We start from the raw sequence: 14,991 nt of genomic DNA on the forward strand, positions 1-14,991 counted from the left end.
AGTGCACATGGAACATTCTCCAGGATAGATTACATACTGGGTCACAAAACAGCTCTCAATAAATCAAAAAGAATTGAGATCATACCATGCACACTTTCAGATCACAATGCTATGAAACTTGAAATCAACCATGAGAAAAAGTTTGGAAAACCTCCAAATGCATGGAGGTTAAAGAACACCCTGCTAAAGAATGAATGGGTCAACCAGGCAATTGAAGAAATTTAAAAATATATGGAAACAAATGAAAATGAAAACACAACAGTCCAAACCCTTTGGCATGCAGCAAAAGAAGTCCTAAGAGGAAAATACACTGCAATCCAGGCCTATCTCAAGAAACAAGAAAAATCGCCAATACAAAATCTGACAGCACACCTAAAGGAACTAGAAGCACAACAGCAAAGAAACCCCAAGGCCAGCGGAAAAAGAGAAATAATAAAGACTATAGCAGAAACAATGTAGAATCCAAAAAAAAAAAAAACCCAAAAAACAACAAAAAAACACATTAAACAGATCAATCAAACTAAGAGCTGGTTTTTTGAAAAAATAAACAAAATTGATAACCCCCTAGTCAGACTTCTCAAAAAGAAAAAAAGAGAGGACCCAAATATATAAAACAAGAATGAAAGAGAGATCACAACCAACACCACAGAAATACAAACAATTACCAGAGAATACTATGAAAAAATGTATGCCAACAAAGTGGACAATCTGGAAGAAATGGACAAATTCCTAGATATCCACACACTACCAAAACTCAAATGGGAAGAAATAGAAAACTTGAATAGACCCATAACTAGTCTAGAAGAAATTGAATCAGTTTTCAAAAATCTTCCAACAAATAAAGAGTCCTGGGCCAGATGGCTTCCCAGAGTAATTCTACCAGACTTAAAGCAGAGTTAACATTTATCCTTCTTAAGCTGTTCCAAAAAATGGAAATGGAAGGAAAGCTTCTGGACTCATTCTATGAAGCCAGCATTACCTTGATTCCCAAACCAGACAGAGACCCCACAAAAAAAAAGGAGAATTACAGGCCAATATCCCTGATTAACATGGATGCAGAAAATCTCAACAAGATACTAGCAAATTGAATTCAACAGCGTATTAAAAGAATTATTCACCATGATCAAGTGGGATTCATTCTTGGGCTGCAGGGCTGTTTCAATATTCACAAATCAATGTGATACATCGCATTAGTAAAAGGAAGGATAAAAACCATATGATCCTGTCAATAGATTCAGAAAAACCATTTGACAAAATACAGCATCCTTTCTTAATAAAAACCCTCAAGAAAGTCCGAACAGAAGGAACCTACCTTAACATCATAAAAGCCATATATGAAAAGCCCACAGCTAATATCCTCAGTGGGGAAAAATTGAGAGCTTTCCCCCTGAGATCAGGGACATGACAAGGATGTGCACTCTCACCTCACCACTGTTGTTTAACATAGTGTTGGAAGTCCTAGCCTCAGCAATCAGACAACAAAATGTAATAAAAGGCATCCAAATTGGCAAAGCAGCCAAACTTTGTCACAGATGACATGATACTCTACATGGAAAACCCGAAAGATCCCACCAAAAAGCTGCTAGAACTGATACATGAATTCAGCAAAGTCGCAGGATATAAAATCAGTGTACAGGAATCGGTTGCATTTCTATACACCAATAATGAAGCAACGGAGATATCAAGGAATTGATCCCATTTACAATTGCACCAAGTACCATAAAATACCTAGGAATAAACCTAACCAAAGAGGTAAAAGATCTGTATGCTGAAAACTATAGAAAACTTATGAAGGAAATTGAAGAAGATACAAAGAAATAGAAAAACATTTCATACTCATGGATTAGAAGAATATTGTTAAAATGTCAGTACTACCCAAAGCAATTTATACATTCAGTACAATCCCAATCAAAATTGCACAGGCATTCTTCTCAGAGCTAGAACAAACAATCCTAAAATTTGTATGGAACCACAAAAGACCCCAAATAGCCAAAGTTATGCTGAAAAAGAAAGCCAAAGCAGGAAGCATCACAATCCCAGACTTTAGCCTCTACTACAAAGCTGTAATCATCAAGACAGTATGGTATTGGCACAAAAACAGACACATAGACCAATGGAATAGAATAGAGAACCCAAAATTGGACCCACAAATGTATGGCCAACTAATCTTTGACAAAGCAGGAAAGAGTATCCAATGGAAAAAAGACAGTCTCTTTAGCAAATGGTGCTGGGAAAACTAGACAGTAACATGCAGAAGAATGAAACTGGACCACTTTCTTACACCATACACAAAAATAAACTCAAAATGGATAAAAGACCTAAATGTGAGACAGGAAACCATCAAAACCTTAGAGGAGAAAACAGGCAACAACCTCTTTGACCTCAGCCACAGCAATTTCTTGTTCAACATGTCTCCAAAGGCAAGGGAAATAAAAGCAAAAATGAACTACTGGGACCTCATCAAGATAAAAACCTTCTGCAATGCAAAGGAAACAATCAACAAAACTAAAAGGCAACTGATGGAATGGGAAAAGATATTTGCAAATGACATATCAGATAAGGGGCTAGTATCCAAAATCTATAAAGACCTTACCAAACTCAACACTCAAGAAACAATAATCCAGTGAAGAAATGAGAAGACATGAATAGACACTTCTCCAAAGAAGACATCCAGATGGCCAACCAACACATGAAAACATGCTCAACATCACTCATCATCAGGGAAATACAAATCAAAACCACATTGAGATACCACCTCAAACCAGTCAGAGTGGCTAAAATTAACAACGTAGAAAACAACAGATGCTGGTGAGGATGTGGAGAAATGAGAACCCTCCTGCACTGTTGGTGGGAATGCAAACTGGTGCTGCCACTCTGGAAAAACAGTGTGGAGGTTCCTCAAAAAATTAAAAATAGAACTACCCTATGACGCAGCAATAGCACTACCAGGAATTTATCCAAGGGATACAGGAGTGCTGATTCATAGGGGCACATGTACCCCAATGTTTATAGCAGTACTTTCAAAAATAGCTAAATTATGGAAAGAGCCTAAATGTCCCATCAGCTGATGAATGGATAAAGAAGATGTGGTTTATACATATAATGGAATACTACTTGGCAATGAGAAAGAATGAAATCCTGCCATTTTCAGCAATATGGATTAAACTGGAGGGTACTATGTTAAGTTAAATAAGTCAGTCAGAGAAAGACAGATATTATGTTTTCACTCAAATGTGGAACTTGAGAAACTTAACAGAAGACCCTAGGGGAAGGGAAGGGGAAAAAATAGTTACAAAACAGAGAGGGAGGGAGGGAGGCAAACCTTAAGAAACTCTAAAATACAGAGAACAAACTGAGGGTTGATTTGGGCGGGGGCGTTAGAGGGGGAAAGGGGTGATGGGAATTGAGGAGGACACTTGTTGGGACGAGCATTGGGTGTTGTATGTAAGCGATGAATCATGAGAATCTACCCCCAAAACCAAGAGCACACTGTATACACTGTATGTTAGCCAATTTGACAACAAATTATATTAATTATTGGGGCAGAGAGAGAGAATCCTAAGAATGCTGCACATAGCACAGAGCCTGATGTGGGGCTTGATCCCACAACTGTAATACCATGATCCAAGGCGATATCAAGAGTTGGATGCTCAACCAACTGAGCCCCACAGGTGCCCCTCAATCTTACCACTTTTATTCAACATAGTATTGGAAGTCCTAGCTATAACAATCAAGAAAAAAAAAAAAGGCATCCAAATTGGAAAAGAGAAGTAAAACTGTGACTATTTGCAAATAACATGACACTATGTATAGAAAACCCTAAAGACTCCACTAAAAAATGATTAGAACTAATAAATTAATTCAGTACTGTTGCAGGAAACAAAATTAATATACAGAAATCTTTTGCAATTCTATACACTAATAACTATCAGAAAGAGAAATTATGAAAACAATATCATTTACAGTTGCATCAAGAATAAAATACCTAGGAATAACTTTAATTGAGGAAATGAAAAACCTGTACACTGAGAATGGTAAAACACCGATGAAAGAAATTGAAGCCAATACAAATAAATGGAAAGACATACCATGGACTGGAACAAATAATATTGTTAAAATGTCCATACACCCAAATCTGACCGACAGTCTGCAGATTCAGTAGAATCCCTATGAAAATACTTAAGCCATTTTTCACAAAACTAGAACAGGTAATCCTAAAATTTGTACGCAGCTACAAAGACCCTGCGTAGCCAAAGCAATCTTCAGAAAGAACAAAGCCCTGATCTCCAACTATACTACAAAGCTATCATAATGAAAATACAATGGCAGTGGCACAAAAATAAATGCATTAATTAATGGAACAGAAGAGAAAATCCAGAAATAAACCCATGCTTAGATGTTCAATTAATGTTCAACAAAGGAAACAAGAACATACAATGGGGAAAAGACAATCTCCTCAATAAATGATGTTGGGAAAACTGGACCATTTTTTTTAAATCATATACAAAATAAACTCAAAATGGAGTAAAGACTTAAATGTAAGGCCTGAAACCACGAAACTCCTAGAAGAAAACATAGGTAATAGGTTCTTGGACATTGATCTTAACGTTATTTTTTTTTGAATCTGTCTCCTCAGGCAGAGGCAACAAAAGCAAAGGCAAAAACAAACAAAAAAATCAAATGGGACTACATAAAACTAAAAAACTTTTGCACAGTGAAGAAAACCATCAACAAAAAGGTAACCTACTGAATGGGAAAAGAGATATGCAAATTACATAACTGATAAGGGATTAATATCCAAAATATATAAAGAACTCAATTCAATATCATAAAAAGAAATCAATTAAAAAATAGGCAAAGAATCTGAAGACATTTCTCCAAAGATGACATACAGATGGCCAACAGACACATGAAAAGATGCTCAACATCACTAATCATCAGGGAAATGTAAATCAAGACCACCATGAGACATCACCTCACATCTGTCAGAATGGCTAGGATAAAAAAGACAAGTAACATATGTTGGTGAAGATATGGAGAAAAGGGAACCTTTGTGTACTATTGATAGGAATGTAATTTGCTGCAGTCACCATGGAAAACAGTATGGAAGTTCCTCAAAAAATTAAAACTAAAACTAAAACATATGATCCAGCAATTCCACTTCTGGGTATTTATCCACAGAAAAAATTTGAAAAGAATATGCACTCTTACATTCATTGCAATATTATTTTTAACAGCCAAGATAGGGAAGCAACCTAAATGTCCATCAGTAGGTGAATGGATTAAGAAGAGGTAATATCTACATACAATGGAATATTACCCAGCCATGAAAAAGAATGAAACTTACCCATTTGCAAAAACATGGATGGACCTAGAAGGTATAATGCTAAGTGAAATAGGACAGAGAAAGACCAATGCTGTATGATTTCACTTATATGTGGAAACTAAAAAAAAAGCACACAAAACAGAAACAGACTCAAAGACACACAGGGAATAATATGGTGGTTGTCAGAGGGGAGGGGGTGGGGTAAAGGATGATAGATGGGAAGGGGATTAAAAGGTACAAACTTCTAGTTATAAAATAAGACACAGTGGTGCAATGTACAGCACAGGAAATGTAGTTACTAATACATAACAACTTTGTATGGTGATAGATGGTAGTTAGATTTATCACAATGATCACTTCATAATGTATATAACTATTCAATCACTTTGTTAAATACCTGAAACTAATAGAATATTGTGTGTCAGCTACACTTCAATAAAAAAAAAAACAAAAACAGAGCATTACTTCTTTTTGTCCTGAAATAAACTCATTAAGGAATTAAAAAAAAAAAATCAAAGACCAAACTTTTACTTCCATCTTAGTATCTGTTAGAAAGAAAAAGGGTGGGTATTGTTACAGTTTCCTCAGAGACTGTTGGGAGGAGGAGTGTTGGTGCAAAGGGAGGAAGGTAGAGGAAAGGGATCTTGAATGAGACTTTGAAACTTACCAGGAAGTGTGTTTTGTGGCAGTCAACACAGTTCATTTGTCTTTCTGTCCTTGTTTTCAGAATTTTCCCCAGAGAATACCTCCTTCAACAGATCCACCTGTATTCCCTCGCTGATCTGCAGCAGGTAAGCACTCAGAAGGGCCATTTCATTGCTCTTTTCTCATTGGGAAAGTGTCTTTGTTGATTATGGTATAGGTACTGAATTCTGCCATCATTGGGGTAGTTTCTTCATAAGCCCTGATAATCAGTTTCTACTCAGAATGAGAAAAAAAATTTACTATAAAAAAATATTACAGGACAATAAGAAATGCTGGCAAGGATACGTAGAGACAGGAGCTCTCATACATTGTTGGTGGGAATGTGAACTGGTTGGTACAGCTACTTTGGGAGACAGTTTGGTGGTCTCTCAAAAAGTTAAACCAAGTTACAATATGAACCAGCAGTTAGTTCCACTCCTAGAATATACCCAAGAGAATTGAAAACTTATGTCCATGTAAAACTTGTATACCAATGTTCAGAGCAGCATTATTCATAATACCAAAGAATAGAAGTAACCCAATGTTCATCAGCTGGTGAGCAGATAAACAAAATGCTATATATCCACACAATGGAATATTATTTGGCCATGAAAAGGAGCAACATACATGCTACAACATAGGTGAATCTTGAAAACATCATGCTGAAAAGAGCGAGACAGAAAAGAATATATATGTATGATTCTGTTTAAATGAAATGTCCAAAATAGGCAAATCCACAGACAGAAAGTGGACAGATGAGTGGTTATCAGCACCTGGGGAGAGCAAGGGAATGACTGGTGATGGCCTGGGGGTTTCCTTTGAGGCTGACCAAGGTGTTCTGGAATGATAACGGTGATGGTTGCACAACTTTGTGAATGTACTAAAACCCACTTTGGAAGAGTGAAGTTTATGGTATGTGAATTATATCTCAATAAAAAATTATGCAAAGAAAGAATATCTGAAAGGCAATGACTGTATGAAACTCTTTGACTTGTGCTTAAGTCACTTAAGGGAGGACCTTAAAGTTTAATAAAACATAAGAAATCATATAAGAGTCAAAATCATCTTTTAAAACTTTTATTAGTGCTCGTCCTTTTAATGATTGACCAGGTTAGCAACCAAGATGAAAACCAATATTTTTTCTGTTCAACCCAAAGTCCTGAATATGTTAAGCTTTGGTTAATCATTTAAATCAACAACTCACTGCCTAAGAAGCTTTTAGACGCTAAAAGCTTTCCATATATCTATCTATTCTTTCCAGAGTCAATTAAAAAGATAATTGTGACAACTTCCTAAGCATCTCAAATTATTCTGATTCTGTTCTTTTGTTTATCATCGTTGTCCTCTGCTGGTTTCGCCCACAGAAATGAGGTCCACTTAAAAACTGTTCAGATCCTTCAGTCATTTTACAAGACTTTAAAGTGTTGTTGTTTTTTAACTTCAAACTTTGGTGTTTTCTTTGTACAGTCTGAGGGAGGAAAGTTATTTTAAATGGTAGTAGTTTTAGAGCATTTAGTTGGAACGATCTGAGAGAATAGGAGTGTTTTAATTTCCATGTGTACATCAAGTTTAACCTATTTGCACATATCAGCTTGTTCTATTCTTCAGTCCTGTATACCCTTTACTACCTAATCGAGCGGCAATGATCTGCTGGCTGGGGTGGGAAAAGGTATATTACAATTGCCCAGTGGTGTTCAAGGAGAAGAATTGATTAAAATATCTATTACACACTTATCTATTTTCTAGAACTTCATTTGATCATAGTATCTGAGAACCCATTTGAGAAGTATGTTTAAAGGCATGGACATAGTCTTGTAAGGGTGGTTTAAAATAGAATGGGTGGGTTCCAAAGTGAGTAGTTTTTGAGGAAGCCTTTTTTTTTTTTTAAAGCTTATTTTGAGAAAGAGAGAGAGAGAGAGAGTGCATGCCCATGCAGGCAGGGAAGGGGCAGAGAGAGAGAGGGAGAGAGAATCCCAAGCAAGCCCCACTCTCAGTGCAGAGCCTGACGTGGGGCTCGATCTCAAGACCTAAGCTGAAATCAAGAGTCGGAGGCTTAACTGACTGAGCCACCCAGGCACCCCTGAGGAAGCCTTTCAAAAATGGTTACCAGATGAAGAGAAGGAATCAGAGCAATTCCATATTCATTTTGGGGTATCAGAGTAGTGTATCCATTTGGCACGATAAAGCCTGCTATTTAAAGCTTCCCTATGCCTTGCAGACTCCCCCCGCACCGCCCCCTTGTATAATCAAACCACATATGCCACGCAGCTCACTTAAGTCAGTGACAGCAGTATTCCTGGTGGGCTGGACCATTAGCCCCTGGAGCCCCATAAGCAGCTTAATCAGTTTTCAGCCTCAGTAGTAAAGCGATAGAGGCAATCAGCAGCTCATCAAACTCCCCGGGTTGGGGGGATGGCTAGAGCTCTGTGCATCCATTTAATACACAACAGCTCACTCTAACCTGGTTCTTTGTGCCTGGTTTTAAGATCCTCAGACTTATCATATTTAGAGGAAGTTTAATTCAATTACTTTTTCTGCCTGAGGTGGTTTAAATTGAATTTAGCTTTTGATCTGTCCGCATCTAGGCTATCAGTACTGAAGGGCACCTCCACCCCATTTTCTCTTAGTTTCTCAGTTTCAGGCATGTTTTCTGAATCCGGACTGTTCTTGCAAATACGTAAGAGAAGGGAGCACAAGAGGAGAAAAAAATGCACTATTGGTCTGTGACAGAGTGTGAGTGACAGCAGGCAGTCCAGCCTAACGAATGGAGCTGCCGGCCCTGTGCTGTCCTGTCCCCTTCTGTCCTGTGTGTGGCTGCCCGGTCATCCCGTTTCATGTCAGCTTTAGCAGTTTTAAAGTTATTTCCCCCCCATTTCATTTCCCTCTGCACTCCTAAAATAAAGGTTTCTATAAAAGCAGATCTAGCACATCAAATAACTACAGAAAAATGAACTTCAGTTTATAAATTTTGCAGGGGGTAGAAGGTACGCTACAGGAAGTAACTGAAGAGTTAGACACCTTGAATGACAATAACATAAATATCCTTCCCAAAGGCATAGACTGCTCTCCACAGATTGCTCCTCAGTGAATTCGATTTTTCCCATTAGCTTTTATTTAAAAAACAAAATGTGAACATCAACCAAAAATCAAACAAGGTAAGAATTTGGTGATGGTGTGGACATCACCAAAAATCAAACAAGGTAAGAATTTAAGAAACATGGTAAAGGGGGACTTACGATTTAAGCGTCTATAATCTTAAAATAACAAGTACACAAAACACTAGTAATACCTAAGATAAAGGTGCTGGAAGAATTCTGGTATCAAAAAATTTGCTTCCTTCTCATATCTCTGTTTTCATTTATATAAGTAACAATCCCAAAGTTGAGGAGACAGACTCAGTTCAACAATGTGGCTGGAGATTTCAAGCTACCTGAATGCTTCTGATGTTACATTCAAGACCAATTGCTTCCCGCTTCTCATTTTCTAAACTTAGTGGCCTCCTTTACACACATTCTTCTTTACATCTGTACGCTTGGGTGTGAGGAGACGAACCGCACGGATCGACCCTGCTTAGCGGAAGAGGCTCCCTGCACTTGTTCTGGGAGCTGTAGTTGCCTGCTTGCTGGCCAATGAGTGCCAATTATCAGCAAAGGTTATATAGCTCATGCTGGTACCGAGTCCCCAGTTGTCTGTTTATTTCACCAGTGATTAAGTTGCTCACTGGGTTTTACTAGCACCTCATAAAGGTAGTAGTTGAACAACACAGTCATTACGTGGCTATAATCAGTTGGCAGCATTATAACATGCAACACAGAAGATGGGACCAAGTACTCCTCCTGCCTTGTAGCAGGTCCAAGGACAGCAAAAGACAGGGGCGGAGGCTCTCCAAATCCTAGGAACTCAGAGGGGCACTGACTGGAGCCCATCATTTCTTAAGTCTAGAATTTCAGGTGAATCTCTCTCCAGGATAGTAGATACTGTTAGAGAAACTTATTCAATCCATGTTCTTTGAATATAAGTCTAACATAATATATTGTTGATTTTTTTTAATGTTTATTTTGAGAGAGGGGGAGGGAGAGCAGGTATGCATGCATGTGACTGGTGGAGGAGGAGAGAGAGAGAGAGAGAGGGAGACAGAGAATCTCAAGCAGCCTCCACACTGTCAGCACAGAGCCCAACACGGGGCTTGATCCCAGCAACCATGAGATCATGACCTGAGCTTGAAGTCAAGAGTCAGATGCTTCACTGACTGATCCAAATAGAATCATAAGCAGAAGCTTTCTTTCAGGAGGTGTGATTGCAGTGTTTGTTTTTTAAATGACAGAGCAGTTCCTTATAAAGGATTTGGCAGACAAGGACTAAGCATATATCAATGAATGAACAAGTACTGAGGCATGTTTTGAATGGGGGAAACCGAGGCACTGCTTTTTAAAAGCTTTCTCCTGCTTTGATACTTCAAGAAGGGGAAGTAGAAAATAATTTGTGTCTTGTTATTTTCTGTCTGTCCAGCATTTTCACAAATCCATGGAAAGGCTAAATTAAGATAGGGATATGATAAAAAGATAAGCCCCAAGGAATCAGCAGGAACAATACCATAACTCTCAATGCATTAGCTTTCTGCAGTAGCTCTCCCCTTTCCCTGTAAAGTACGCGACAGACCGTCTTCTTACTTACATTGCTGATAGGAAAATTCCACATTTTACCAATAGAATACATTAGTATATGTAAGTTAACATTCAAGAGATTATTGTTGCTCTTAAGGAACAAATCAGAACCCTGGTTTAATAGCTCATTCCCCAGACTGTGTAAGTGATAGGAGAATTCTTCTCAAGTTCCTTCTGTTTGCCGAAAGGAAAGGTCAGATTTAACTTCTAAATTTTAGCTACCTGTGCTCTTGTGACAAAACCTAAAAATGTATATTAATGACTAACTCTTCTGGTGTTACTCACCTTTGGGGCATATGTAAGCTAAGCATTGAATGATTCTATTTGTACATGATTCATGAGAAAGGATACTGGAGGATCCCATGGGTGAGGCAGTTGGTTAAAGTAGCCCCTCCCATCGACTCCCTCCACTGCCTACCCCCTACCCCCAACACGCACCCCGCTGTTGTGGGACAATCTGAGGAGCTGATTTCCCCATCATCCACCTTCCCCCAGCCCTCAATTTCAAACTAGACCTTACCTTCAAGTTAAGGCAATTTAGATTCCAGTTAATACAGAATACTACCTGAGAAGAATAAATTATTTTGTTACAAGTTCTTTTGTCTTGTTAATAAGTTGAAAGCACAGGATGATATTCAAGAGGAGATATACTTCAACAGATATGATGATGCAAAAAAGATGGAACAGTCTGGAATTTGGAGTACTTACTAACAAGATGTAAAGTGGGAAGGATGCCAGAGGGGAGGGCCCATAGCACTTACGAGCCATGAAAAGAGAGAGGAGTAAATCAAATGCATACTACCTTTCTAGAGTTGCCTAGAATGGTCTGAACTGCTTGCTTTATGCTAAAGCAGTAAACACTTACATTAAGCAACTAGGCATGTGAATATTTGATGTATCAATAGATGGACGGATGGATGGATACATTCACTATCCCCAAACTTATTAGCACACTCTGTCCCCAAAGAGAAGCAAACTAGTTTTAGCCCCTAAACCAAACTCTAATGCTGCTCTATAAAACAACAATGTACAGAATTCTAAAACCAAGTAAGAATCTACACCTTTTTTGTATTGGGATAATGGCACGTTGTTTACTGTTGCAAACTTTCTGCACACTAAACATTCCTAGACAGCTGACTTTTCAGTTAACTTTTTTGCCCCGTACCCATACGACTTAGGAATTGTCGTCTCTGTGACCTAAACATTTGTCAGAATTGGGTCCTACCGTGAAGATTATCTACTCTTTCCTAGCTAGTGAGTGCAGCCACTAAAAGGCAATGTTTAAGACATTTTGAGGCCACTTTTTAAAAACATGCTTTGCTGAATTCCTCTTTGAGGAAGTGTGTGAGTGATCTTGCACGGCCCTGCCCCACCAAGCAAACAATCAGAGAAAGTTATTCTCTGTGGGCACTGTTTGTCAGCAGACAAAGGCCGAGCCTAAGTGGGCACCCAGCACAGCTGCCCTTTCACCGAAGAAGCAACAGGTGATGACCTTTCTTCACACGAGGCTGACATCTTTGAATCCACAGTCCACAGGAGCACAGCGCCTCGGTGCCCACAACCAAGTCACCAGTCTCCAAGCCTCAACAGCCTGAGGAATTGTATTCACAGCCTCTCAGCACCCCTGATCCCCAGACCATTGTCCACCCAGGCATTAGCGGGCAGGGTAACTAATTAGGAGCGTTCGGGCTTAACAAGAAGAAAAACAAAGTGTGACAGCTTGCCTGTGTTGTTCCCTGGCTAGGGCCTGTGTCCGCTGCAGCCACCACTGCCCTCAGAAGCTTCTGGGGTGATCTGGGGCAAGATAGGAGTGGGGCCTCCGTGAAAACATCACTAAATCTTCCTTAGCTACTTTAGCCACCGTTGTTCTACTCAGTGAGCTAGAAAAGACCGTAAGTTACTTGGGGGAGGGGAGGGCACACATCATTCCTTTTAAATAAGCAGGTTTTTTAAAAGTGTGCAAGAGGTACAGGGAAGAATTGAATGTCATTCTTTGAAGCATTCACAGGTTGGCATCAGAGCAAATGGAAAACTCACTGTTTCTCAGGAGAGGTGTATCTTGAGTAGGTGCTGAATAGTCCAGGCCTCGAATTCAGTCTTCCACGGGGTTTCAGATCTTGGGGGAGGGGGGAGTGACGACCACTGCTAAGTGCCTGGGCTGGAAGCTGGGTCTGCTGACTCCTTGGCAGAGGCCTTAAATCTCTGGAGTTTTGTTGATCTTGACTACTGTTTTTTTGGTGTTTTGGTGATGGGGCCAGTTAGCTGAGCTAAAGCAGGTGATTAACAAGGTAGTGATACAGATTGTTCTTTATGCCAGCCGGTTAGTCTTTCTTTGCTCGGAGAACACTTTGTCTGTCTGCAGACCCAGGCCCCACACCCGACTACATCCACACACCTGGTCCAGAGACACAGTAAAGGATTGAGGAAGGTGGGCTGTGGCAGAAAACGTGGTTAGCTAAGGGCAAAGTATTGCCCTTCTTGGGCAACCAGGCCAGAAAGAGGACCATGTGTTGTAAGTGCTGGATAGAGAGCCTCAGTCTCCAGCTGAGAAAGAACTCAGTTGAGATAAGGATTCCAGAAGTCAAATGTGAGCCCTGGAAGTATAAACAGCATGATCATAGGGGAGGTCGCAGCCACAGAGGTAGGTGGTGCTCAGTCAGGGCTGATGGAGATCACTTTCCTGGAATCTAGTTTCCTGGCTCTGCTTCTACTATGGCTTCCAACCAGCTGGGGTTTGTTGTTGTTGTTGATTTGGGGGTTGTATTATTGTTGTTTCCCATTTATAAAAAAGCAGTTATGGGGCACCAGGATGGCTTAGTCGGTTGAGTATCCAACTCTTGATTTCGGCTCAGGTCATGATCTCGTGGCTCGTGCACTCGGGCCCTGCATTAGGCTCTGTGCTAACAGTGAGGAGCCTGCTTGAGAGTCTTTCTCTCTCTCCGCCCCTCCCCTGCTTGCACGTGCATGCTCTCTCTCAAAAATAAACATTAAAAAGCAGTTATATTACTGACTAGGCAAAGGCCTGCTTTCAAAAACACTTTACTTAAAGATATAGACAGAGTAAGGTTAGTGTCGATCTTACCATTGGTGGAATCAGACCCTCCCTGCCTGGCCCCTCAGCTTGCCGCTTCACACACAAATGTTGTTAGTCGCTAGGAACAGGCAAGAATGAACTGCCATCAAAACTAATCTGTCACGTGGTCAGATAACTGTCACAGTGGCAGTTGCTCAGTGGGGCCTAGTTCCATGCATGAGTTACCTATTGCTGTTTAACAGATTACCCCAAAACCCAGTAACTAAAACAGAAGTAAACCCTTGTCTCCCAGGTCTCTGCGGGGCAGGAATGTGGGAGCAGTCTAATTGGGCATTTTGGGTTCAGGCTGTTCGGAGGCTGCAGCCCAGGTGTCATTTGGGGCCACACTCATTGGAAGAAGCCCTGACTGGGGCCGGGGCATCTGCTTCCAAGGTAGGTTACTTCCACAGCAGCCGAAAGTTGGTGCTGGCCATTGATGGGAGCCCTCTGCCCCTCCTCATGTGGGCCCTGCCGCATGCTGCCTCGTGGGGGATCTGAGCAAGTGAAAGCCAGCAGAGGCTACTCTTTGTGGGTCTTTGCCTCTCGAGTCAGATAGCCATCACTTCTGCCATATTCTATTTGTTTGACATAAGTCACTAAGTTGGGCCCACACCTGAGGAGAAGTGCACTGCCACAACCAGAGAGCTTACAATTTTGAGAGAGACAGACAGACAGACAGACCGAGCACGAGCAGAGGAGGGGCAGAGAGTGAGGGAGACACAGAATCCGAAGCAGGCTCCAGGCGCCAAGCTGTCAGCACAGGGCCTGATGCAGAGCTTGAACCCACAAACCGTGAGACCATGACCTGAGACAAAGTTGGACACTTAACCGACTGAGCCACCCAGGCGTCCCATAAACATGTTTTAAACCCATCATATCCTATAATAGCAGCCTGTCCTATCTGTATACTTCTTCTATGTATGTATTTTGAATGTATTTTTTACCGTTTAAAAAGCATTCTTTCCAAAACAACCTTGTGAGGTCGGCAGCTCTGCCTTGTCTCATGCCCATTTCACGGGCAAGAATGCAGACGTAGATAAACTAGCTGGCTTGCCAAAGCTACACAGCTTCTGCTAAGTGACCGAACCAAGACTGAAACCAAACTTTCCTGCCTCCTTGTCCAGTGTTCTCTCTGCTGTACCATAGGAGTGTACGTGTTAAGCAGGCAGCCTCCTGAGTAATCTCACACTCTTGGAAGCAGCCACCATGTTGTAAGGAAGCCGAACCAGCTCATGCACAGAGAC

The 14,991-nt window shown here is 40.5% G+C and overlaps 1 protein-coding gene across 6 annotated transcripts in view; it reads left to right on the forward strand.

The window, feature by feature from the left end:
- Positions 1–14,991, forward strand: part of PLEKHM3 (pleckstrin homology domain containing M3) — a 198,264-nt gene that overhangs the window by 112,919 nt on the left and 70,354 nt on the right. For all 6 annotated transcript variants that reach the window (XM_047082243.1, XM_047082242.1, XM_047082245.1 and 3 more), the window contains one exon: positions 6,054–6,117. In XM_047082243.1, coding sequence (XP_046938199.1) covers positions 6,054–6,117 — 64 coding nt within the window. The remainder of the gene's footprint in view (positions 1–6,053; positions 6,118–14,991) is intronic.

This window comes from Lynx rufus, unplaced genomic scaffold (assembly GCF_022079265.1).
Source record: "Lynx rufus isolate CCGP_SWC_20201006 ecotype Redwood Valley unplaced genomic scaffold, mLynRuf1.p SCAF_2, whole genome shotgun sequence".
Lineage (NCBI taxonomy): Eukaryota > Metazoa > Chordata > Mammalia > Carnivora > Felidae > Lynx > Lynx rufus.